The 27,664-nt window shown below is 43.8% G+C and overlaps 1 protein-coding gene across 1 annotated transcript in view; it reads left to right on the plus strand.

The window, feature by feature from the left end:
- The first annotated feature begins 8,191 nt into the window (after positions 1-8,191).
- LOC141134136 (uncharacterized) overlaps positions 8,192-27,664 on the plus strand; it is an 85,890-nt gene continuing 66,417 nt past the window's right edge. Inside the window, exons 1-7 of the mRNA XM_073623722.1 lie at positions 8,192-9,178; positions 17,884-17,919; positions 18,062-18,143; positions 18,396-18,455; positions 20,549-20,584; positions 20,659-20,783; positions 25,318-25,566. Coding sequence (XP_073479823.1) covers positions 9,011-9,178; positions 17,884-17,919; positions 18,062-18,143; positions 18,396-18,455; positions 20,549-20,584; positions 20,659-20,783; positions 25,318-25,566 — 756 coding nt within the window. The 5' untranslated portion in view covers positions 8,192-9,010. The remainder of the gene's footprint in view (positions 9,179-17,883; positions 17,920-18,061; positions 18,144-18,395; positions 18,456-20,548; positions 20,585-20,658; positions 20,784-25,317; positions 25,567-27,664) is intronic.

The following is a 27,664-nucleotide window of genomic DNA, read 5'->3' on the forward strand; positions in this document are numbered from 1 at the left end:
CAGTGCTGGCTATCAGTGCTGCCTATCATTGCTGCCCATCAATGCCCATCATACCACCCATCTCTGCCCATCAGTGCTGCCTATCCATGTTGCCTATCAGTTCCCACCAGTGCCACCTATCAGTGCTCATCAGTGCCACCTATCAATGCCTATAAGTGTGGCATATTAGTGCCTCCTCATCAGTGCCCATAAGTGCCACCTCCTAAGTGCCCATCAGTGCAGCCTATCAGTGCGCCTCATCAGCGCACATCAGTGAAATAGAAAAACTACTTATTTGCAAAATTTACTGACAAAACTAAGAAAAACTTCTTTATTTTTTTCAAATGTTTCGGTCTTTTTTTTGGTCTTTTTTTTTTTTCTTTATAAAAAATAAAAAACCCAGCAGTGATTAAATACCACCAAAAGAAAACTCTATTTGTGTGAAGAAAATGATAAAAATTTCACATGGTTACAGTGTTGCATGAAAGTGCAATTGTCATTCAAAGTGCGACAGCGCTGAAAGCTGAAAATGAGACCTGGGCAGGAAGGGGTGAAAGGTGAAAGTGCCCGGTAGGCAAGTGGTTAAAATTCAAAAAATTGTTTTTTCCCCAAAAAATTGTGTTTGAAAAACCCACTGCGCAAATACTATGTGACATAAAAAAAATTGCACAAATTGCCACTTTATTCTCTAGGGTCTCTGTTTAAAAAATATACACATATATATATATATATATATATATATATATATATATATATATATATATATACCGGTATATATATATATATATATATATATATATATATATATATATATATATACCGGTATATATATATATATATATATATATATACCGGTATATATATATATATATTTATATTTTATATATAATGTTTGGGGGTTGTAAGTAATTTTCTAGCAAAGAATACTGATTTAGCCCACGTTCCTACTGGGGGCGAGCTGAACAGACACCTGTGCGGGTTCATGCACAGATGTCTATTGAAATCGCTCCCGAAGTCGCCAAAAGTAGTGCAGGAACTACTTTTGGGAATCGGTGCAGCGTAGCACTGATCTGGACGGTGTCGTTGCCGGCAATAGGCTCTGATTTGGAATGCAATTTTACATGTCAAATCGCATGCCAAATCGGCCCAATGTGAATGTAGGCTCAAACTTGTAAACAAAAAGTGCCAGAAAAGCAAATGAGTATACTAATTGATTATAAGGCTTTCCAATCTTCTTTTTTTAATTTAAAGTGTACCCCTACTCGAACTTAGAATGAGATGCAGCTTTTCTCAGAAAAGGTTCACAAAACTTTCAAAAAACAGGTGGTACCAGGGCTTCCTCTAGTGGCCGGTCTTATGATCGCACAATTAGGTTTGTACACAATTCGCATTGTGGCAGCTCTTTCCTCTGCTCTATGGAAAACATCCACAAATAGACGACCCAGCTGTGCGCCTGCAGATTGCTGATATATACACCAGTGCTTCCCAACCTTTTTTCAGTCATGGCACCCTTTGAAAGTATAAAAGATCTAGAGGAACCTCAGTCTAGATCCCCAGAGTCCTCAGTCCCTCCCCACTTTCACACATCAGAGTCCTCAGTACACTGACAACATGGCAGTGCATCGGGCAGATCTAAACAGAGGCAGATTTTAATCCCCTTATGAATGCTGGGGCTGCCCTGAATGTCGCTCACCCCACGATAAGTATTATGCACTTCCATGATGCCAGTGATTGGCCTACTTGCACCATGGAAATGCATGATGCTGTGCAAATATATTGGAATTCTAAAATATTAGGAATGTTGGGACTAGACAAAATTGGCAAAAACTGCATAAGCATTAATTATTACCTAGATGAGGACGTGACTGGTTTCTTGCTCTGTAGCGGAGTAGAGATAACCCTCAAGGAAAGACCCTTTTTGGTTAGACATCACTTCTCAATTTCCATACCTTGAGGTGAAGGCTGTGGACCTGAGGGTGAAAAACTGACCCCTGGCAGAAGTTTTTTTATCTCCCGATAAGTGGCCAGGTTAGATCAATGCATGTATTCAAAATCATCGATTGCACATCTAAGAAAGAACAGAATTTTGGGCTATGCCCACGTGAAACTTGTCTGTGGGATGGAGGAATGGGCAAAACAGAACACATGCGGAGAACCTGTAGTTTTAGGCCCCTTGGCCCCTGGGCTTTGGGCAAAAGGAGGAAGTCCACAGGTCTTGCAAGAAGAGGCAGGTAGCAAGGTCACAGGCAATAATAGAGCACCAAAAAGCATAAGTCCAGGGTGACAACAAGATACAGAAAACAGTAGGTCCAGGAGCCCAAAGCAGCACTAGGGAACAGCAAAGAGAAGTCCAGAGTCACAGTCGTAGTAACCTGAAATCCAGCTAAATTTAGTCTGGAGACGTTACAGGTCAGAGATATGTAACAGCATAGAGATATGTCCAGAGGGTGACATAGCAATAGTCCAGGCACAGCAAGGGGCAATTGGCAACAGAATACAGCCAAGAGGATACAGGCAGCTCATGGGAGGGGGGAAACACAAAAGGAAGGTCTTGTGTGGCCTGGCCTCAACTCAGGGTCCATGCAAGTAGTATTTTGCAAGAGGGGAAAATTGCAGGAAGGTACTCAAAGTGCAGCAGATCACAGCATCCATGTGTGGCCTAGCCTTAACTCAAGGTCCATGCATGTAACACATTACAGGAAGGAGACACAGTAGGAATGTCTTGTGTGACCTTTCTTCAACTCAGGGACCATGCAGCTAGCACATTGCAGAAAGTGGGAGCACAGCAAAATGTTTTGTGTGGCCTGGCCCAAACTCAGGGTCCATGCAGATAGTACATCCCAGAAAGGGAATATAGCAGGAATGTACTCATAAGGCAGTAGATCACAGGGTCCATGTGTGGTCTGGCCTCCATTCAGGGTCTACGCAGGTAGTACATCAAAGAAGGGGAATACAGCAGGAAGATACTTACAGGGCAGCAGATTACAAGGTCCATGTGTGGCCTAGCTTCAATTCATGGCCCACGTAGGTAGAACATCACAGAAGGGAAATGCAGAAAGAAGGTCTTGTGTGGACTAGCCTCAAGTCAGGGTCTATGCAGGTAGTGCATCACAGGAGGGGAACAAAGCAGGAAAGCACTCACAGGGCAGCAGATCACAGGGTTCATATGTGGCCTTGCCTCAACACAGGGTCCACACAGGTAGGACCTCAAAGTAGGGAAACACAGTAGGAAAATCTTTTGTGGTGTGACCTCAACTCAGATCTTCTGGCTGGGCTTTCCACCCTGTGATGGAACCGCTTTGGCACCCCGATTAGGTGCTTCCCTCCGTCAACCAGCGCCTCCTGCCCTCCAAACCGTTCCGAGCAGACCGAGAGCTAATACCAGCCCTTTTTACCCTAATCATCGTACACAGACAAGGTGTTGAGGTAAACGCCAAAGGAATGACTCTTTATTGAAATTCAGACACATACTTTATACCCCACAGGAGGATAGTCGCCTCCTGATCATATTACCCTAATAATACAATCTGTAAACAAGAATATATTTAACATAGCTAAACAACAGGCAATATATACTATAAACATTAAGCTAAACAAACAACTAGCCACCTAGGTGACTCAGTGCCCATCCAGACAATGTTGTGATTAAGCAGAGATCCCACTCCAGGTCAGGCTGCCCATCACCAAGGTCACAACAAAGTACATTACACATTATCATAAGTATAAACATATATCATCCCACAATAGTTTGCAAACAAGGTGGAGGGGACACAATACCAGCAGACAGAAAGAAACAATAGGTGACCCAATTAACAATGGGAGAGACACAAACTTGTGTATTCTGTCCACTAGACAAGTCATCAGAAGAAATACAATGTCCCAGCAGTCTGATACAGTGTAATTCATTTATCTTTATAGATCTCTTGAGGATTATGGTTGATAAATATTTCTGCCCCAAGTGAAGGAGCCTCCCCAACCCAGTCTGCAGGAGGGCCACCATACTTCCTCTGACCATTACCCTGTACAGGATTAATATTACACCTTTCCAACCACTCCAAAAGGGAAGCTTTATTGTCCTTATTCAGAGAATGAATCCAAGCCTTGTTCTCAGCATCCATTACATTGTTGTCAATCATTGGAGAAGGATCTGCTCTCTCCATAGGCCATAATCAGTGGGTAGGAAGCTGGTTGGGTCTGTCACACACCCTTTCCGCTTGCATCCATATTTATCATTATTGGATCTGTGGTATTCCTTTAAATTTTTTTGGTCCCAAACCAATTTGTCCAATCTAGAGTATCTAACACCCTTGTGAATGCTTAATCTGGTCCTTAATTCTATACCCCTTTCCAATACATTAGAATTGCTACTTGTAGATTTCTGCAATGAGACATAGCCCAAGGAACTGCCAGGACTGTTGAAGTTTGGAAGCCCCAAAAGAGACATTGCTTGTCTCACTGTTATCTTGGTTGATACTTGAAACAACCGTAACTGCTCCTGCATTTTTACCTGTTTCTCTATTGTGGGAATCAATTTTTGTTGAACTGAGTCCAAAGGATCCCCAAGAACACTTTCCTCTGCAGAGAAAGCAAATGTTACCATGTTCAGAAGTGAACTTCCAGCTGTGTGAAACAACAGGATCTCCTTGATAGAATTTACCAACAATATGTCATCTGGATAAGGGACAAAAGAGATACCCTGTTGCCTCAGACCCACTTCCAGTTCTACTTCGACTTTTGTAAAAAAAAGCCATGGGGCACTGGACAGGCCAAATGGCAATGCCCAGAATTGAAGATGGATAAGATTAGAAATGAACATTACAGCTGCCCTGAAGAATTTAGTTGATCTCAGGTGAATTGGGTGCCCCAGTGGAAGTGATGCAATTCAAATCACTTATGGATAAAGATGTCTGGTGGGGTATAAGTAACAATTTTATCGTCAATTTCAGCTCCAAAAAAATTCATTCCAGAACATGAGAAATTGCCCACTCTTCTCCCCCAAGGGGGGACCTAGAAACTCACCTCATAACCTACTAGGTGGAAGCACTGTCTCCTCTACAAAGATGCTAGGTGCTGGTGAGCTTGGCATGTACAGGTATCTCCTGTGTGACATCCACCTGAAAGAACCAATGCCTTCATCATGTACCAGGACAGGATCTTCTCTGTCCCTTGAAGCCCATAAATGTTGGAACAGTTTATGGCACGAAAGCTGCGCATGGGACATTCTTGGACTTTCCAGCATGACAATGACCCTAAACACAAGGCCAAGTTGACCGTCCAGTGGTTACAGCAGAAAAAGGTGAAAGTTCTGGAGTGGCCATCACAGTCTCCTGACCTTAATATCTTTGAGCCACTCTGGGGAGATCTCAAATGTGCGGTTCATGCAAAGATGACCAAAGACTTTGCATGACCTGAAGGGATTATGCCAAGACGAATGGGCAGCTATACCACCTGCAAGAATTCGGGGCCTCATAGACAACTAAGACTTCACCCTGTCATTGATGCTAAAGGGGGGGCAATACGCAGTATTAAGAACTAAGAGGTGCAGACTTTTGAACAGGGGCCATTTAATTTGGTTACTTGTTGCCATGTTTAGTTTTATGATTGTGCCATTCTGTTATCATCTACAGTTACAGAATATAAATCCCATAAGAAATAAAAGAAATGGCCTGTTCACTCATGTTTTCTTTAAAAAATGGTACATACTGTATTATATTATTATTATTATAATACACAATTTATATAGCGCCAACAGTTTATGCAGCGCTTTACAATGTAGAGGTGGGACAGCACAATTACAGTACAATTCAATACAGAAGGGACAGGAGGGCCTTGCTCGTAGAGCTTACATTCTAAAGGGAGTGGGTGGTGGTACAACAGGTAATAGCTGCGGGGAATGATTTGATGGGGGTGGCTCAGGGACAGTTGTTAGGTGGGTGTGGGATAAGCTTCCCTGAATAAGTGAGTTTTCAGGGATCTCCTAAAGGTGGACAGGTTAGGGGTTGATCGGACATACCTGAGCAGGGAGTTCCAGAGGATGGGAGAGGCTCTGGAGAAGTCCTGAAGGCGAGCATGGGAGGAGGTAACAAGGGAGCTTTAGAGCAGGAGGTCCTGGGAGGAACGGAGGGGACGATTCTCCAACTTTTGAGCACAACTGTACTTGTACTAACTGTATATAAAATAGAAATCAATATTTTTTTTTAAAAAAAGCAGAGCTCCTTTTTTTTTTAAATGGGCCCCTCAGAGTTGTTATCCATAACATGCTAGTATGCACTTCATATTAACACAGTATGGCAGACTTACCTGTCAAACAATCCCCTCCAGCGCTGCGCTGTCAGCTCTCCTGCTGGTCAAAGGCACTTCCATGTTCTCCCAGTCTCCCTTCTATCAGGAACCATGAATCCGACCAAGACAGAAGTATAGTTAAATCACACTTGTTTATTAATAATAATAATAATAATAATAATAAGGTAAACAGAGTAAGCGTAGTCAAAACAAGCCAGAGTTCAGTAACCGGATCGCTTAGTCAGCCAAGCAAATGTCAGAGATAAACGTAGTAGTACAGCAAGCAGGATCAGGAGCCAGAAGGAACGTCAGCCGAGCAAGTCTTCAACAGGAACGCAGGAGAAAATCTCTGTGATGTTGACAAAGGCGAAGGCAGAGATCAAGTGAGCTAGATGGCTTTAGGTAGGCAGGACTGACGAGCAGAATCAACAACAGCTGGGTAACTGTGGATAGAGATGGGAGCTGGCAATTAGCCGACAGCTGAGCGGCCAGCTCAGAGAAGGAAGGCCTTAGCCCAGCCCTGACACCTTCTGAGTTTGGACTCTTCAGTCACTTGATTGGCCTGGGCTGTGATGATGTCACTCCTGCACATGGGAGTAACATCATTATCATTATAACACCATAAATACCAACCGAATCGTTCTCTTCGTTCCTCCCAAGAACTCCTGCTCTCTTGTTCCCTTGTCATGTCCTCTCATGCTCACCTCCAGGACTTCTCCAGAGCCTCTCCCATCCTGTCAGGGCTTGGCTCAGCCCTTCCTTCTCTGAGCTGGCCGCTCAGCTGTCGGCTAATTGCCAGATCCTATCTCTCCACAGTTACTCAGCTGTTGATGATATCCTGCTTGTCAGTCCTGCCTACTCAAGTCGTCCAGTCCAGAGGATCTCTGCCTTCGCCTTGTTCAACATCACAGAAACTATCTCCTGCGATCCTGTTCAAGACTTGCTGACATCCCTTCTGGCTCCAGATCCTGCTTGCTGTTCCACTACATTGATCCCTGACTTCTGGCTTTGTTGACTATCTGTTCCGGTTACCGAACTTTGGCTATGTTTTGACTATGTTTGTTCTTTTTTACTTTTATTATTAAACAAGTGTGATTTAACTGTACTTCTGTCTCGGCCTGATTTCATGGTTTCTGACACATCCTTTGGAATTCCTTACCCCAATTTGTCCTGACTATCTCCCACTACTCTATCCACTTTTAGGCGAACCCTGAAAACATTTCTCCTCAGGGAAGCCTATCCTACCTTCACCTAACAACTGTACAATTTCTTTCTATTATTGGCCCATCCCCCCCCCCCCCCCCCCCAGCCCAGCCCCAACCCCCCCACAGCTATTACCTTTTGTATCACTTAACCCTCCCTTTTAGATTGTAAGCTCTAAGGATTCCTCCTGTATTGAATTGTATTATAACTGCACTGTTTGCCCTAACGTTGTAAAGCGATGTGCAAACTGTTGGTGCTATATAAATACTGAATAATAATAATTATGGCACAGATCTGTACCATAAATATATGCTGAGCTGCGCATGCACGACTAACGCTGACAGGCAGGTAGAAGCACTTACTGTATGACAGAAGAGACCAACAGGGTCACTTCTGTCATAAAAATACTACCTGTCAGCATTTTTTTTTTTTGTTTTTTTTATCAGGTTCAGTTGCACTTTAATGACTTCAGATCTGGATGACATTCTGCATGTGTGGAAATGATCTTTCATTACATTGTAATAGTTGCCTATAAGTTGGTGTCTATATTTGCTCTTGTGCTGACAGTTTGCTAGCTCCTCCTGAACTCTGTCCATGCACTCAGCCATGTCTCCCCCCTTTTCCTCTCCTCCTCTGTCTTCTCTCTTCCGCCCTTTTTTCTTTCTCCTCCCTCCCCAACATCTTCTATTTTTTGCCTCTCCTCCTCCCCTCCTCTCTGTTTCCTGTCATTCTTTTTTTTTTTTTTTTTCTCCTCTTTCACTGGAACGAATCCAGGAACCAGAAAAACACTCGTGCTGATATCCAAGCAGCTGAGCGCAGACCTTCCTCCTCTTCTCTCTCCTCCATTCCTCTCTTTCCGAACGCTTGCCAGCGTCGCTGACACCCTCCGTCACCCACCTTGCTGCTCCGCCGCTAACCTCCGTCACTAATCAGTCTTGCACAGTTCATAGATTTCAGAGGAAAAGGGCCTTAAGAGTCGCACACTTGCCTTAACACTTGTTCTGAAACTTTTCTAGCTGTCCGCGGAGATAAGGTACAAGATGGCCGCACTTTGGCTCAGGGCGGCTTGACTTTTTTTTTTTTTTTTCTGATGGGAATTAGAGAATAGGAAAGAATTTTTTTTTTTTGGCACTTATGTCCCTGATTTTTTATTTTTTTTGCCAAGTTTAAGTTTCATTCATTCTAAGTGGAAAACAGAGGACGCTGATGAGAAATGAAGCATTGAAAAACGACGATAGACCGCAAGAGGTGCTGGGAAGTTTCGAGGAAATCTCACTTTCAGCAATTTTTCTTCCTTTCTGAAACCTTTGTCCACTTAATTTTTTTTGCTTTTGTTTCTTTTTAGTGTTTGGTTTCGCAAACCTTTGTTGTGGTCAGGTTTAGTTCTTCATCATCCAGTGTTACAAGATCGTCTTATGTCATGTGTTACTAGTGTTAAAGCTTTACTAGTCTGCGATTTTCAAATAGGTCACATTACGATCTGTGCTGATCGGCGGGCAAGTTGGCGGCTAAGGATGTAGGGTTATAGGGGAACGGACTGACCTCAATGTCGCGTTGGAGTAAGAGGAGGGCAGGTCGGACTGCTCTGCTCCCGCTGCTACTCCTGGCACTGGCACTAGGGGGCGCCGCTCTCTTCCTGGCATCCCTGAACCTGCTACTGACGACTACCGCCTGGGGCCAAAGCCTGATCCAAGGACGGGCACACCTGCAACAGGTAAGGAGATCCAACTATGGAACATTAAAAATGTATCAAGAAAACTTAAAGCGGCCCCTAGCATCGGATATGTAAGGCCCCCCCCCCTTAGGGGGGGTGTTAGTAAAATTCCGAGTTTGGCAACTAGGTGGCACCCTCCGCATAGATAAATAGTGGGTTGCATTAGTAGGAGAAGTTTAGGCAGAGAGTCCAAAGGACAGGGGTGAGATTCCAGAGCTGGCCCCCATGGGACTTAGTGGGCCCCTTTCTGCAGAAAAGTAGAGCTTCCAGTGATTTGTATTCCCCGGCTAGGGAATACCTGGAAGGGTCCTGGTGCCCTGGATAGGAGGGAGTTGGGGACAGGACATAGATGGCCTGACCTGGGAAAGTGCCGACGACTGCTACCATTATTGGTGAGAAGCTGTAGTCCCTGAAGTTGTAAAGTAAAGCTCTGAAAATTACATTAACTTACCTCTCCTTGTTACCAATGGCCTATCCTTTGAACTGGTACCTGGCTCAGCCAGGAAGAAGGTATGTAAGGGGGGTGTTAGTACAATTACAAGTTTGGCCACTAGGTGGCACCCTCTGCATTGAGAAATAGTGGGTTACATTAGGCAGTAGGAGGAGTTTGGGCAGAGAGTCAAGAGGACAGGGGCGAGACTTCAGAGCTGGCCCTTATGGGACTAGGTGGGGCCTTTCTGCAGATATGTAGAGCTTCCAGCGGATGGCATTTCCCTCCTGGGTAATACCTGGAGAGATCCCGGTGCCCTGGATAGGAGGGAGCTGTGGACAGGACATGGATGGCCTGACCTGGGAAAGTGCTGAGGACTGTTATACTATTATTGGTGAGAAGCTGTAGGCCCCGAAGTTGTCTACCTTGAAGTTGTAAAGTAAAGCTCTGAAAATTGATTGGACTCACCTTTCCTTGATACCAATGGCCTATCCTTTGAATTGGTACCTGTCTCAGCCGGGAAAAATGCAGGGTGAAGTGTCGGGTATGGTAAGATACATGTGCTGGTGAAATGTGGAACTTACGCTACTGTAAATTAGGCCAATAGGCCTATTGTTGGTACCCAAGCATGAAACTTTATGTCCACGTTCTAATGGCTCTGCCTACAGGTACATTTTGCATGTTAAGTACATTTAACACTTCCAGGTATTTATTACCTTCCACAGTGATGACTACATTCCCCTTGACAATGCCTTCATCTTCTTTTCCTCCCAGAACGGCGCCATCTTAGTTTAGATATTTTGGGTCACCATCTACTTCCTGCACTGAGATGCTGTCTCCGAGCTGACATGATCATATAAATCCTAGGGTCTATGGAGTTCCTGGTAGTGTTCACAAACATCTGACACAGATCAGACCCTGCTAGAGCCTCTTACTGTGTGACTTCCTGCCAAAATTCTGAGTAATATGTGCAAAGATGAAATATTCTGAGAAAGCATGATCTTTGTCTTTAAGCTCTGTGCAGACTTCTAGGCAAAGCAGTTAACCAATTACAGGAGCAGGGGGCTGGGAATTCTGGGGAATTTTTGAACATCCCAACAGGCTTCAAAAATCATATTGAAAGGAGAATTTAAATGCTAAACTGGCTTGATTATCAGTTGTACAGTATCTCACAAAAGTGAGTACATCCCTCAAATTTTGGTAAATATTTTATTATATCTTTTCATGTTACAACACTGAAAAAATGACACTTTGTTATACAAGCTGTACACTCACTACTTTACATTGTAGCCTTGTAAATTTGCTGTCCCCTCAAAATAACTCAACACACAGCCATTAATGTCTACACCGCTGGTAACAAAAGTGAATAACCCCTAAGTGAAAATGTCCAAATTGGGTCCAATTAGCCATTTTCCCTCCCCAATGTCATGCAACTCATTAGTATTACAAGGTCTCAGGTGTGAATGGGGAGCAGGTGTGTTAAACTTGGTGTTATCCCTCTCACTCTCTCATACTGGTCACTTGAAGTTCAACATGGCACCTCATGGCAAAGATCTCTCTGAGGATCTGAAAAAAAGAATTGTTGCTCTAACATAAAGATGGCCTAGGCTATAAGAAGATTGCCAAGACCCTGAAACTGAGCTTCAGCATGGCCAAGACCATACAGCTGTATAACAGGACAGGTTCCACTCAGAACAGGCCTCGCCATGGTCCACCAAAGAAGTTGAGTGCACGTGCTCAGCGTCATATCCAGAGGTTGTCTTTGGGAAATAGATGTATGAGTGCTGCCAGCATTGCTGCAGAGGTTGAAGGGGTGGGGGGTCAGCCTGTCAGTGCTCAGACCATACGCCACACACTGCATCAAATTGGTCTGCATGGCTGTCGTCCCAGAAGGAAGCCTCTTCTAAAGATGATGCACAAGAAAGCCCGCAAACAGTTTGCTGAAGACAAGCAGACTAAGGACATGGATTACTGGAACCCTGTCCTGTAGTCTGATGAAAGTTATTTGGTTCAGATGGTGTCAAGCGTGTGTGGCGGCAGCCTGGTGAGGAGTACAAAGACAAGTGTGTCTTGCCTACAGTCAGGCATGGTGGTGGGAGTGTCATGGTCTGGGGCTGCATGAGTGCTGCCGGCACTGGGGAGCTAGAGTTCATTGAGGGAACCATGAATGCCAACATGTACTGTGACACACTGAAGTAAAGCATGATCCCCTCCCTTCGGAGACTGGGCCGCAGGGCAGAATTCCAACATGATAACGATCCCAAACACACCCCCAAGACGACCACTGCCTTGCTAAAGAAGCTGAAGGTAAAGGTGATGGACGGGCCAAGCATGTCTCCAGACTTAAACTCTATTGTAAAGTTTAGACTGTAGGGCATCCTCAAATAGAAGGTGGAGGAGCGCAAGGTCTCTAACATCTACCAGCTCCGTGATGTCATCATGGAGGAGTGGAAGAGGACTCCAGTGGCAACCTGTGAAGCTCTGGTGAACTCCATGCCCAAGAGAGTTAAGGCAGTGCTGGAAAATAATGGTGGCCACACAAATTGACACTTTGGGCCCAATTTGGACATTTTCACTTAGGGGTGTACTCACTTTTGTTGCCAGCGAGTTAGACATTAATGGCTGTGTGTTGAGTTATTTTGAGGGGACAGCAAATTGACCCTGTTATACAAGCTGTACACTCACTACTTTACTTTGTAGCAAAGTGTCATTTCTTCAGTGTTGTCACATGAAAAGATAGAATAAAATATTTACAAAAATGTGAGGAGTGTACTCACTTTTGTGAGATATTGTATAGGTTACATTATACGCAAATGTCCTTTGGGGCCAGTTCAGAGGTGTGCGGTGTAGTTTTTGTGCATTGCGTTTTACATTTTTTACAGTGCGCTTTTACACACTGACACCATGGGAAAATCCTTCCCACTCAGCCCAGCATCACTTTAAAAGTTTTGAACACCTGGAGGGCGGGAAGGATCAGCGATCATGTGACCACTGTTACAGGTCACATAATCGAGAGGTGTCAGGAAGTGGTTAAAAAATATTACAGAGAAAAAATGTAAACAAAGTAATGTAAATCCATCGCCAATCATGTTGTCCAGCAATCTAAATCCATTGTCGATGATGCTTCCCTTCTGCATTCCCAACGCTGAATGACAGATCCCCTACTGCTGGAATGTAAACAAAGTGGCCAGGGATCTTCCTGGGTGATGTCACTGACCATATTTGGTCAATGGCATTGCCCATCTGCGGTTACTTTTTTTTTTACATTCTAGCAGCCGAGTATTTGGGCGGGCAAACTGCTCAGATAAGGCCAGTTTGTTCAGCGCTTCACGGAACCCAAACCCATAGCTCACTCCCAACAAAGGAGATTCTGCCCCATTTCATCTAGCGAGGGAGCGTGACCCTGTAACAACAGATGATAGGTTTTTCTGCCCTCTCTAGCGATCTCGTTATTGGCGAGTCAGGTGACAAGGGTGGTATGGGCCAAGAAGTCAAGGCTATGCTCCATCTGCCACCCAATGATGCTTCCCTGATGCACTCCCATCGCTAATGACAGTTCTCCAGCTGCTATAACATAAACAAAGCAGCCAGGTATCCTCCTGGGTGACATTACTGACCATATTTAGTCAATGACGCCGGCTGCTTTGTTTTCTTTTTTTTACAAAACAAAGGTGCTTTATTGGTATCTCACAGGGTAGTATTCAGTATACAAAATAGACATAAGACAATGCATAATATATCTGACAGCAGTTGAACCAGACAAGTAATCACACACGTACAGGGAAGGCGTATAATGGCACACAAGGTACTATTGACAACTGAGCATGGAGGATAGCGCAACCAGTAAGTCAACTCTGGGGAAAGCGAGGAAGATGAAACAGCAGAGGCTGCTTTGTTTACATTCTAGCAAACAGGGATCTGTCATTTGGAAGTGCAGCAGGAAAGCATCATCGGGTAGCAGGTGGTTGTGATTGATACTGGATTTAGTAGGTGGGGATTTGGGCAGGTGAAGTCCTCAAAAAGGACCAGTTTGTTTAGCACTTTGCCAGGCCTAAAACCAAAGGAGATTCTGCCCCATTCCATCTAGCGAGGAAGTAACCCTGTACAAACAGACAATAAGCTTTTCTACCCTCTCTAGCGATCTTGTTATTGGCAAGTCAGGTCACAAGGGTGGGATCGGTCTAAGTCAAGGCTATGCTCCACCAATGATGTTTCCCTGCTGCACTCCCTTCGCTAAATGACAGATTCCCAGCTGCTAGAATATAAACAAAGCAGCCGGAAATCCTCCTTGGTGACGTTGCTGACCATATTTGTTAAATGACACCACCCAGGATCTGCAGCTGTTTTGTTTACAGGGAATTGGGTAGGCAAACTGCCCAAATACTGCCAGTTTGTTCGGCGATTTGCAGGGCCAGAACTCAAAGGAGATTCTGCCCCATTTCATCTAGCAAGGAAGCAACTCTGTACAAACAGATGATAGGTTTTTCTACCCTCTCTAGCGATCTTGTTATCAGCGAGTCAGGTCACAAAGGTGGCAACGGTCTAAGAAGTCAAGGCTGTGCTCCACCTGCTGCCCGATGCTGCTGCCCCGCTGCACTCCTGTCATTAAGTGACAGATCCCCAGTTGCTAGAATATAAGCAAAGCAGCTAGGGATCCTCTTCTGTGACGTTACTGACCATATTTAGTCAATGACACCGCCCGGGATTTGTTTACATTCTAGCTGCTGGGGATCTGTCATTTAGCAATGGAAGTGCAGCAGGAAAGCATCATTGGGCACAGGTGGTTGTGACTGACAATGGATTTAGTAGGCTGGAATTTGGGCAAGTGAACTTCTCAAAAAGGGCCAGTTTGTTCAGCGCTTCGCCGGGCCTGAAACCAAAGGAGATTCTGCCCCATTCCATCTAGCGAGGAAGTAACCCTGTACAAACAGATGATATGTTTCTCTGCACTTCCTAGCGATCTTATTATTGGTGAATCAGGTCACAAGGGTGGCATCAGTCTAAAAAGTCAAGGCTATGCTCCACCTGCCACCCAATGATGCTTCCCTGCTGCACTCCCTTTGCTAAATGACAGATCCCCAGCTGCTAGAATATAAACAAAGCAGCCGGGAATCCTCCTGGGTGACGTTACTGACCATATTTATTAAAATACACCGCTTGAGATCTGCTGTTTTGTTTACATTCTAGCTGTTGGGGATTTGGGTAGGCAAACTGCCCAAATACTGCCAGTTTGTTTAGCGATTTGCCAGGCCTGAACCCAAAGGAGATTCTGCCCCATTTCCTCTAGCAAGGAAGCAACCCTGTACAAACAGATGATAGGTTTCTCTGCACTCTCTAGCGATCTTGTTATCGGTGAGTCAGGTCACAAGAGTGGCATTGGTCTAAGAAGTAAAGGTTATGCTTCACCTGATGGAGATGATGCTTCCCTGCTGCACTCCCATCCCTAAATGACAGATCCCCAGCTGCTTCCCTAGCTGCTAGATTATAAACAAAGCAGCCGGGAATCCTCCTAGGTGACGTTACTGACCATATTTAATCAATGACACCACCCAGGATCTGCGGCTGCTTTGTTTACATTCTAGCTGCCAAGGATCTGTCATTTAGCAATGGAATTGCAGCAGGAAAGCATCACCTGGTGGCAGGTGGTTGTGACTGACATGGGACTTAGCAGTCGGGGATTTCAGCCGGCAAACTGCCAAAGTACAGCCAGTTTGTTCAGCGCTTTGCCAGACCTGAACCCAAAGGAAAGTCTACCCTATTTCATCTGGCGAGGAAACAACCCTGTACAAACAGATGATAGGTTCCTCTGCACTCCCTAGCGATCTTGTTATCAACAAGTCAGGTCACAAGGGTGGCATTGGTCTAAGAACTCCAAACTAAAGATTTTATCATTAGGTCTTTAAATCCACTTCCAAAATCAGGAACAAAAACTTTTTAGGGACCGTTCTTTGGAAATCAGAGATAGTTGAAAAGTACCCGCATTGGACTAGAGCTTGGGGCCAAGTAGCTGACAAGGGTCAAATGGCTTTTTTTGGGGCCTATCTCTATGGCAACTGTTGCCAAGGAAGGATGAATATGAACCAAAGACTCTTTAGAGGACAGATAAGCCTGGACACAAAAGCCCATTATGTCAGCCAGACGGAGAAATGTGACCACTTTGGACTTTCTGCAAGTCAATAATGACATCTGACCTTCTAAAGAGGATTGCATTAAGACACAAAACATTGTCAGGCGTAAAAATGCTGCTGGGGTAAAAATCCTTTAAGCCGAGCAGTGGAGCGTTACTTAATACAGACCAAGTGATAAAAGCATGCAGTGCGCTTATATAAACATAACTAACAGTGAGTCAATAACATTATATAAATCTGTATGACAGACAGAAGATAAGCCTCTAAACCTAAACTGAAAAAAAATTGAGTACATTTTTAACATTCAAACAATAATATGTAAAAATTTGGTAGGCGGCCAGCTGAAGAAAAAAAAGGGGGTCATTCACATGGGCAATTACATTAGGTTTTTGTTTCCCGTCACTTCTTGTCCCAACACCCAAAGGGGACACATCAAAAGCCTGAAAGACGCTCTACCTATTGGAATGAAATAACTTTTTTACAGATATAACTTTATGGGTTTATTTTTCAGGTTCTTCCTATACAAGAACTAAAACGATTTACGTAAATTTTTTTACAATAATATGTAAAAATACGAAAGAGGGCCAACTGAAGAAGAAAAAAAAAAGGGGGGGGGGGAATCATTCACATGGGGAAATACATTAGGTTTTTGTTTCCCGTCACTTCTTGTCCCAGCACCCAAAGGGGACACATCAAAAGCCTGACAGACGCTCTACCCATTGGGATGAAATGACTTTAACAGATGCAACTTTATGGGTTTATTTTTCAGGTTCTTCCAATACAAGAACTAAAACCATTTACGTAAATTTTTTACATATAAACAATAATATGTAAAAATATGAAAGAGGGCCAACTGAAAAAGAAAAAAAAAGGGGGGGGGGGGGTCATTCACATGGGCAAATACATTAGGTTTTTGTTTCCCGTCACTTCTTGTCCCAACACCCAAAGGGGACACAACATCACTTCTTGCCCGGCAGAAATTTTCCCAAAGGGGACACAACAAAAGCAGATGCTCTACCCCTTGGGATAAAATGACTTTATAGATATGTTATGGGTTTATTTTTTCAGGTTCTTCCAATACAAGAACTAAAAAAATGACGTAAGTTTTTAACATTCAAACAATAAAATTTGTAAAAATACGGAAGGGGGCCAGCTGAAGAAAAAAAAAAGGGGGGGGGGAGTCATTCACATGGGTGATTATATTAGGTTTTTGCTTCCCGTGACTTCTTGTCCCGACAGAAATCTCCCCAAAGGGAACACAACAAAACCCTGACAGATGCTCTACCCATTGGGATGAAATGAGTTTACAGCTATAACATTTCAGGTTTATTTTTTAGGTTCTTCCAATACAAGAATAAAAAAAATGTATGTAAATTTTTAACATTCAAACAATATGTAAAAATATGGAGGAGGGCCAGCTGAAGAAAAAAAAAGGGGGGGGGGTCATTCACATGGGCGATTATATTAGGTTTTTGCTTCCCGTGACTTCTTGTCCCGACAGAAATCTCCCCAAAGGGAACACAACAAAACCCTGACAGATGCTCTACCCCTGGGGATGAAATGACTTTACAGATACACCGATCAGCCATAACATTATGGCCACCCACCTAATATTGAGTAGGGCCCCATTTTGGCTGAAACAGCCCTGACCCATTGAGGCATGGACACCAAAGTAATATCCACGTGAATGGCAGGACCCAAGGTTTCCCAGCAGAACATTGCCCAAAGCATCACACTGCCTCCGTCGATTTGCCTTCTTATACCGCATCCTGGTTCCATTCACTTCCCTAGGTAAGTGACGCACACGCACCCGACCATCCACATGATGTAAAAGAAAATGTGATTCATCAGATCAGGCCACCTTCTTCCATTGTTCCGTAGTCCAGTTCTGATGTTGATGTGACCATTGTAGAAGCTCTTGGCTGTGGACATGGGTCACTATGGGCTTTACAGCCCCATACACAACAAACTGCAATGCCCATTTTTTTCTGCTTTCACCACATCAACTTCATGGACAACATGTTCACTTACTGCCTAATATATCCCACTAATTTTAAGATGCCATTGTAATGAGATATCCCCTTTACCTGACAGTGGTCACAATGGTATGGCTGATCGGTGTATAATGTTATGGGTTTATTTTTCAGGTCCTTCCGATACAAGAACCCCAAGCTGAAGCTCAGGTAGGTTCCCTGCATGAATTATGTGCTATATCTGTTCATTAAGGAGAGTGGAATCGGTCTTCCATGACATTTCCTTCTGAAAATGCGACCACCCTGGATGTCATGGTGATTCAGCACTTCCTTGTCTTGTTTTGTTGGACAGATCTTCTTCAAGAATGTGTGGGAGAAGCACCAGTTTCTGTTTGAGAAACTGAGAGAGGAGCGGAGTCGCCAGCGGCGTTCAGGTAATCTCTAGGATTTAACTACAGTATATAGCTCTGCCATATCCAACAGTGCTGACAGAGAATACTAAGCTAGTCTCATCAGTCTCTGCACCAGAGGAGCTTACATTCTAATGTTTTTCTACAGACACTATTATTATAAATTTATAAAGCATTGACAGATACCACAGCGCTGTACAGAGAGAGCTCTGACAGGTAAGAGACACACTCAATCGGTGGAACATGTTCTATTATTCTACACTTCATGTTTTCCAGCAAACAAGAAGAACAGAAACTCTAGAAGTAAATCCCCCATCTTGGCTGCACATTACGAAGGTAACAAGCTCTTCATACCTGGTGTAACTGTCTCCACGTGTCCCCTAATGTGCCCTGTGTTTTATAAACTATAAATCACATCTCCCTGATTGGTCAGCTGAGCCTTGTTACCTCTAAGCATCTGGGGGTAGGCTGGGGATTATTGTGGTCACTGACACCATGACTGGGGTTTTTTATTGCATCCGTTGACACCAATGCTGGGGTTATTGCATCCACTGACAACGGTGCTGTGGGTTTTGATGGCGGCCACTGACACTAATGATGAGGCATATTGTATTCCAACTCTCTCTTTGGTGTGCTTTGGGGTTTGCTGCAAAAATGCAGCGGGACAAAAATTTTACAACCCATTCATTTTGATTGACCTTCCTAGCTTGAAGTAATTCACCTCAATGGACAAAGGCATACTGCTATCGTGCAGACCTCTTGAAATGTTGGGGGCCACACTTGATGCCCTCTATTATTTTCAAGTTGACCACCACTGTGCTAAAGGCAGCTAGCTTAGTTAGTCACAGAGCAGTACATAAAGGAACAACCGGACACAGATATAACAATCAGAGGGGTGGGTGTTATGTCCTTCAATGAACAAAGAGAAAAGGATTTTATGATGATTTTTTAAAAAAATACTATTTTCTCTTCCGCACATTGAAGGAAGATCTTTGGAACTTGATCAATGGGGCATCCCAAAGATGTGTCTACCTAGAGGTGGGGAAAAAATATGAAAAAAAAAAAATATATGAGCTGTTGAGTTCTTTATGCCTGGTGTCCTACTGCTAAACATGGCAATATAATCCTAAGATCGAGATCTAAAGACTAATGCTGTGTCCTTCAATGAATGCAGTGAAAAATAATTTTGTGGTGAGTACAAAAATCCTATTTCCTATTCTGTTCATTGAAGGACACAGCGGAGATCTTTAGAAGTGTGAAAAACGGAAATAAAACTTGAGCTGCCTCTAGCACATGGGGGTTTGGCCACCAACAGAAGCTGCCTCTAGGTTGTGATTTTGTTTAGGTGACTAGTGTTATCCTCCTGAAAGTGGTGCTATAACCCAGCAGGATTGACACCATCATCCTTCTAGGGAGACTTGAGGTGAGTGCAGAGCAGGTAAAATTTTCCAAGAAGACACTCTAGTTCATTGCAAGAATTTGGCTGCTCTGTATTCCTTTTACGATACCCTTTGGCAGGTGACTCAGGCTGTACTAAGGCTCAGAATCACTTGGTACCACTTGGTCTTCCCCAGAGCTCCTGATGTTAAAGCTTGGCAGGAAATCCTAGTAGTCCCCAAAACTCTTTGCTGCAACTGGCACCAGGGCACGGGCCCTGGGATTGCCGTACCAGGGGGTAGAAGGTACAGCAGGACTATGATGTTGAGACAGGAGACCAGAGAATAGTTGGGACTCAGGATCAAGCAGAAGTCTTGGCAGGCAACAAGCAGAGTGAAGACAGATAGGCTGGGTTGGCAACGAGTAGGCAGTAAACTAGGCTGGAGACAACAGAGGTAGTGAAAATCAGGCAAGAGTCTTGGTAGGCAGCAAGCAAAGGTATAGTCAGACAGTCAGTAACAGCAATAAAGAAAGCAGAAGACTAGAGAATAGTCAGGGATTGTGCGAGTACCATTGGAAGTACTAGCAGCGATCCTGAAAGTGTCATAACAGTTCCCCAACAATTGCCTTGCAAAAAGATGTAAAATCAGGTAGAAGACCAAACAAAAAAGACAACGTATTTTGGGAGCCAAAACTTCCCCTTTCATTGGGACTTCAAGATGGGAAACGATGACTGAATTAAGGAATCAATGGTATTTTGACCAATAAAGTGATGAAGCACAGTGAACATCTTCTTGCAAGATTTTGGCTGCTTTATATTCAGGTTACGATACCCCTGGCAGGTGACCCAGGCTATCCCAGGGCACAGAATCTAGGTACCACTTGGTCTTCAGCAAATCTCCTGATAGTAGAGTTTGAGAGGAAACTCTAATAGTTCCCAAAAATCTCTCTCAGTTTGGTTGAGCTTCAAGTTGCCCCTTTCAACTAAATGTGTTACTACATCTGTCCATAACTCAACAATAAACCATTTCTCTCTTCTTATGTGTCTACAGTAAAACCATCACAGGGAGTAACACAGATGAACGCAGGTAAGTAGCCCACATATAAGCTGTCCAGCTATCTTTTTGTCCAGCACACACCCCCAACGTTTACTGTGTTGCAGATAGCGATGGTAACATCCTGTACTGGTCCGAGGTCCAGCGAAATTCCACCAGCCCGCTGAGATACGACGAGAGGAATGGGGAGTTTACAGTGACTCATAAAGGACTATATTACCTATATTGCCAGGTTAGTCTTTGACAATTAACCCTAAAACCTAACGTTAAAGTGTATCTAATCCAAAACATCTCCATGCTCCATGGGATTTCAAAGGAGGTGAGATTTCAGTGCAAAGGCTGGGAGTGTCTTCCATTCTCTTAATCTGTAACAATAGCAAGGATATGCAGCTGGCAACTTAAATCATCCATATGCGATAATCTTTATTTGCCAAAGGGTTAATAGATTGGAACACTTACGCGTTTCGGCCCTCGTCCTTAGTCATTTTTGGCTTGCATAGAGTAGTCAGGGTTTAGAACCCCTGTTCTCTTTTTAATTCTGCCTCTGTCCCTGCAAAATTGAAAAACAAACACATTTTGGCTTTAGATGTTTGAAACCATATTTTCTTACACTAAGGGCACATGATGTATGATTTTACAGGCAGAAAAATTAAACGTAAATTCTTGTCTGTACACGGGTCGCATGTAACGTTTGTGCTAGCGTTACATGCATACATTGGACAGCACATGGAACAAATCTACCCTATTTACTAGGAAGCAGGTGTTACCTGCCACCTAGGACACAATTAGCTCCTGTCACCTAACATCCTAGCTTGCTAGAACACAGGCGGCTCATGCCACCTAATGTCCTTGGATGCCCGAACGCAGGTCGCTTCTGTCATTTAGCATCCTAGGTCGCTAGGGTGCAGGCAGCCATTTAGGGTCCACAGCATACTTTTATGTTACATGCTGTACATGTTAATGTTAGTTCAGAAGTTTATTTGCAAACAAGGTAAATTTGGCACATACAGTACGTAGGACCATGGACACGATTATGTTCATAGGCCCATAGCATATCATACAGCTTCAGTCAGATCTGTTAAAAATATACACATTACAAATCTGAAGGCAGAGTATTTTGCGTCCACGTGCATGAATCCTAAATAACATACATAGGAACTTGATGGTTTTCGCTCCTAGATGCTGGCTTTTCACTTACCAGCTTTCTGGATATGTTTGCTGGGGAGTGAGGGAAAACTGCCCTTCTTCCTGTTTCCCCTTATTATATGACATATCACATGACCAGAGACTGGAGGAAGGAGAAGCCGCCTTTATTCCCAGGCAGACAACACTCTGAGAAGGAGGACCTAAATTTGAATACACAGATGGTGGGAATTGCAACTTAGCCCAAGAGCTTCCTTTCATCCGGCAGAGCCCCTTAGACACCCTACCAACCTCATGGACCCTTCATCCCTCCTCTCCTCCCAGAGTGCCACCCACCAAGCCTGCCAGCTTCCCTACCCTCCTTCAACCCACTGACATAGATGCCAAGGCAGTCTTCCTAGGACTGACATGCCTGACACAGCAGCAAATTTTCCTCTCACTGACATCGAAGCAGCATCATTTTTTCCTTCCAATGACACCACTGACGCAATGCCATTTTTTCCTCACATTAATTCTGGGGCATTTTTTTCTTTCACCACTATTAGCCCCACATTTTACTGCATGACAGCATGTGCACAACTATTAGTCTCTTTAAATCGCCGTGACATGCCCCGCCCATTGGTACTATTTTAGTGCATGCCGAAACCATTACATACAATTTGGAGTGGCACACTATGCGTGCCACTATTTGTAGGCAGGTATAATCTGGCCTCCCTGCATAGGTGGCGCTGTCTGGCAGCCACCATGCAGGGAGTGAGCGGAAGGCAAGAGGAACCCATATTCTTCTAAGACCTCCGTAGGTGTCATCAGGGGAGCAGCTGTCTGATTGAACACTGCCACCCTGGTTGACCTCTGTGGCCATCTTAAGTGTGGGCAGTGCTAATAAATAGCACTTTCTTCCTTCAGTGCTTACGTATTTGCGAAAGGGCTAGGTCAGGGGCGTGAGCCTGCTAGATAGGAACAGTGTGTCTAGCGCAGGAAGAGGTCCTGTGGAGGAAGGACAGTGTAGGGTCTGCCCACCTATGCCGCCGGCTAGAAACTCTTCCAGGAGCCTTGTTGCCATACCGCCTTCAGTCACCTCCTCTGTTGAATGCTTTTGGACATTATAAGTGTTACCGGGAATCCTTTGCAACTCTGTGTAAGTGCTGCCGGGTCAGTCTGGCCGTGTTCCTTGACAGAACTTTTCTCTTAAATACAGTGCCTTGCAAAAGTATTCACCCCCTTGGCATTTTTCATGTTTTGTTGACTCACAACCTGGAATTAACATGGATTGTTTGAAGATTTGCATCATTTAATTTACAGAACATGCCCACAACTTTGAAGATTTTTTTTTATTATTATTGTGAAGCAAACAACAAATAGGACAAAATAACAGAAAAAGTCAATGTGCATAACTATTTAACCCCCCTAAAGTCAAAACTTTGTAGAGCCACCTTTTGCAGCTATCACAGCTCCAAGTCACTTTGAATAAGTCTCTGTGAGCTTGCCACATCTTAACACTGGGGTTTTTGCCCATTCCTCCTTGCAAAACTGCTCCAGCTCCTTCAAGTTGGATGGTTTGTGAACAGCAATCTTCAAGTCTGGCCACAGATTTTCTATTGAAGTCTGGGCTTTGACTAGGCCATTCAAACACATTTACATGTTTCCCCTTAAACCACTCAAGTGTTGCTTTAGCAGTGTGTTTGGGGCATTGTCCTGCTGGAAGGTGAACCTCCGTCCTAGCCTCAAATCACACACAGAGTGGTACAGGTTTTGCTCAAGAATATCCCTGTATTTAGCACCATCCATCTTTCCCTTAACTCTGACCAGTTTCCCAGTCCCGACTGCTGAAAAACATTCCCACAGCATGATGCTGCCACCACCATGTTTCGCAGTGGGGATGGTGTTCTTTGGGTGATGCGATGTCTTGGGTTTGCACCAGACATAGCGTTTTCTTTGATGGCTAAAAAGTTCAATTTTAGTCTCATCAGACCAGAGCACCTTCCTCCATACATTTTGGGAGTCTCCCATATGCCTTTTCGCAAACTCAAAACGTGCCATTTTGTTTTTTGCTGAAAGTAATGGCTTTTTTCTGGCCACTCTGCCATAAAGCCCAACTCTATGGAGCGTACAGCTTATTGTCGTCCTATGTACAGATATCCTAGTCTCTGCTGTGGAACTCTGCAACTCCTCCAGGGTTACCTTAGGTCTCTGTGCTGCCTCTCTGATTAATACCCTCCTTGCCCGGTCCATGAGTTTTGGTGTGCCGTCTCTTGGCAGATTTGTTGTTGTGCCATGTTCTTTCCATTTGGTTATGATAGATTTGATGGTGCTCCTAGGGATCATCAAAGATTTGAATAATTTTTTATAACCTAACCCTGACTTGTACTTCTCAACAACATTGTCCCTTACTTGTTTGGAGAGTTCCTTGGTCTTTATGGCAGTGTTTGGTTAGTGGTGCCTCTTGCTTAGGTGTTGCAGCCTCTGGGGCCTTTCAAAAAGGTGTGCATATGTAATGACAGATCATGTGACACTTAGATTGCACACAGGTGGACATCATTTCACTAATTATGTGACTTCTGAAGATAATTAGTTGCACCAGAGCTTTTTATGGGCTTCATAACAAAGGGGGTGAATACATACGCACATGCTAATTATCAGTTTTTTATTTCTGAAAAATAGTTTTATATATATATTTTTCTAATTTTACTTCACCAACTTAGACTATTGTGTTATGATCCATCACATATAATTCAGATTAAAAAAACAAACATTGAACTAAAGGCTGTAATGTAACAAAATAGTTAAAAAGCCAACGGGGGTGAATACTTTTGCAAGGCACTGTTGGGTACCCAACTCTGGGCCCTGCTCACATACTGACCCCACCTCCTACTCTGCCCCTTACCCACCACCATTCTCAAACCCACTGTTTTCCAAATGTTATACTCACCACATCCTGCGCCTACAGAATGCATGGCTCATGCATCAACAAGATAAACTAAATTTGGGATATCATTGCTATCTGGTGGCATGGTTTAGTCATACCTCCCAACTTCCTGAGATGGGAATAAGGGACACCTATTAGTAAAAGTATGTAGACATAGGACCCACCTCCTGCCACACACCCCTTAAAGGAGAATTGTACAAAAAAAATTATTGGTTAAACCCACAAGTGCTTTTTTTACCACTACTATTCCTTTATACTGGCTTTTGGAATTTACAAATGCAGCAATTTAGAAATTGGATGAAAGGTTTAGCACTGGGAAACACTTTTTAATAGATAAGTAGTGCATTTTATATACAACTATATAGATCGGGCCAAAATGAGGGACAAATGAGAAGGAAAGAGGGACAGAGGGACTTTGTTCCATATGAGGGACAGTCCCTCAAAATCAAGGACAGTTGGAAGAAATGGTTTAGTTACCCTCACTTTTTGTCCCAAGGGACCAATCACCAGAACAGAAAATAAAGAAAAATGGGGCAGCAGTAAAAACCTCCTGGAGGTTCTAACCCTTCTCTGCCGTAGCCAAAACTAAATGAAAACACTTTTGGCTGAAGTCAGCTGCATTTCCCCTACATAATATGCTTTTCACTTTATATAGACCAGGCGCCAGTAACGAACGATAATAATAATGTCTTTGCAGGTCCATTTCAACGAGGATCGCAGCAGCTACATTAAGCTGGACCTGATCCTAGACAGTAACCTGATATTTCGATGCCTTCAAGAATTCTCCGCTACAGTGGCCAGCATCGGTGACCCCAAAAGGAAGACCTGCAGTGTCTCTGGGCTCGTCATCGTCACCCCCGGCTCCCTCCTCCGCATCCGCACCCTCCCGAGAGCCGTGGTCAAAGTTGAGCCCTACCTCACCTACTTTGGACTCTTCCAAGTGCACTGAGACTTAAACCCTTACAGGGAAAGGAAAGGAGAGAAACACAAATCTATTTTAGTTTTTTGAAGTCAACTAACCCAAATCTGCACTTCAAGTACCAAAGGTCATTTCCAACACTGAATCTTAATTCTTCAGGACCCAGAATGCACTGCCAATAGAAGACGATAAAAAAAAAAAAAAAAAAAAAAAAACTTGATGCACGGTGGTGATAATGGATAGCTTATCGTGGCATGGTGAGCACCATGGATGTGTTAACGGGAAAACCGCACAGCAGACAAATAATTGCCGATCCAAGAGAAACATTTCACATTGCACAGCACAGCACTGGGGAAGCTGATGAAAAATAGAATGTGCTGCAAAGCCAAAATCAACAAGGGATCAACTTTATACTGCTGGTAAAAGAAACAACAAACACATTTGGAAAATATGGAGTCAGCAAATCATTAGCCACGCCAAAAATACTGAACAGAAATCTGATTTCTAAAGTCCGTGATGGAAAATAATCTGCGCACAATGTGAAATAATGAATTTTCGGTCGTAGCGCAAACATAATAAGCTCCAGACAATCATCAAGTCCTACATTTCATCTATATATCTATTTACTAATATTTTCCTAACTGTACAAAACTATGTTACAGGAGATTCTCCTTTATATTCCATTATCATCATCCCTTGTACAATCATTGAAGGAGGAGGAAGAGAGCTGGATTGAGCGAGGCAAAAAAACTGATCTGAGGGTGTCATGGGTGACAGGCTGAACGTATAGCTTTATCTGATAGCAAATGTCGGAATTTAATGGGATCTTGGCAGACATAGGGCATGATTTTACCTTCTGGTGCATTAAACATTTAGTGTATTTTTGCTCAATGAAAGATGAACCCAGAATGAACAGGGGGTAGGTGATCACCTCACTGCTGACCTCTAAGGGGCTCACCTGGCACTAATATCTTGCTGCAGCTTTCTTCTCCTCCATTGTTGCTAAGTTACATTGTGTTATTGCCTGTGGCAAGACCATCATTGTTTGAGGCCAGTACCTTATAGGTGAGGAGGCTTGTATTAAAAAAAATAAAAAATAAAACAGCACTAATAGATAGAAAATAAAACTTTTGGCCTTAAAGCAAACCTGAGATTTGTCAATTCATGCCAAAGCAACAGGTTTTGTTTAATCCCCCATGCCAGCATATACTTCCCTTTTCTTTACTCCCACATGGCTCTGTTAAGGAGTTGAAGGATGTGACTTGTTCAAGTGTGACCAGCATTGTCACATGTGGAGTCCATACCTCCCACATTGTTAGCTACAACTCCAATGAATCACACCATAGCTTATACTTACCTTGTTCTTTGCTCCTATACCCATTTACTTACCCTTTTCTTTGCTCCTCCACTGCTCTATTAAGGAGCTGAAGGACATGACTTACTCAAGTGTGATTGTGCTGGGTCAATCAGCATTGTCACATGCATAGTCCATAGCCCACAATTTTAGCTACAATTCCAACGACTCCCACCCCACCGTACACTTACCTTGTTCTTTGCTCCTTTACTCATTTACTTGCCCTTTTCTTTGCTCCTCTGCTGTTCATTTAAGGAGCTAAAGGACATCACTTACTCAAGTGTGATAGTGCTGGGTCAATCAGCATTGTCAAATGCATAGTCCATAGCCCACAATGTTAGCTACAATTCCAACGACTCCCACCCCAGCATATACTTACCTTGTTCTTTGCTCCTCTGCTGTTCCATTAAGGAGCTGAAGGACATGACTTACTCAACTGTGATAGCGCTGGGCTAACAGCATGGTCACATGCAGAGTCCATAGTCCACAATCTTAGCTACAGTTCCAACAACTTCCACCCCAGCATATACTTACCTTTTTTGCTCCTCCACTGCTCTGTTAAGGAGCTGAAGGACGTGACTTACTCAAGTGTGACAGTGATGGAGTAACCAGCTTTGTCACATGCAGAGACCATAGCCCAAAGGGTTTGGTACAACTCCAATGACTCCCATCCCACCCCATATCCTTACCATTTTCTTTGCTCCTCCGCTACTCCATTAAGGAGCTAAAGGACTTGGCTTACTCAAGTGTGACAGTGCCAGGCTAGTCAGC

The sequence above is a fragment of the Aquarana catesbeiana genome, linkage group LG03, assembly GCF_042186555.1.
Source record: "Aquarana catesbeiana isolate 2022-GZ linkage group LG03, ASM4218655v1, whole genome shotgun sequence".
NCBI lineage: Eukaryota > Metazoa > Chordata > Amphibia > Anura > Ranidae > Aquarana > Aquarana catesbeiana.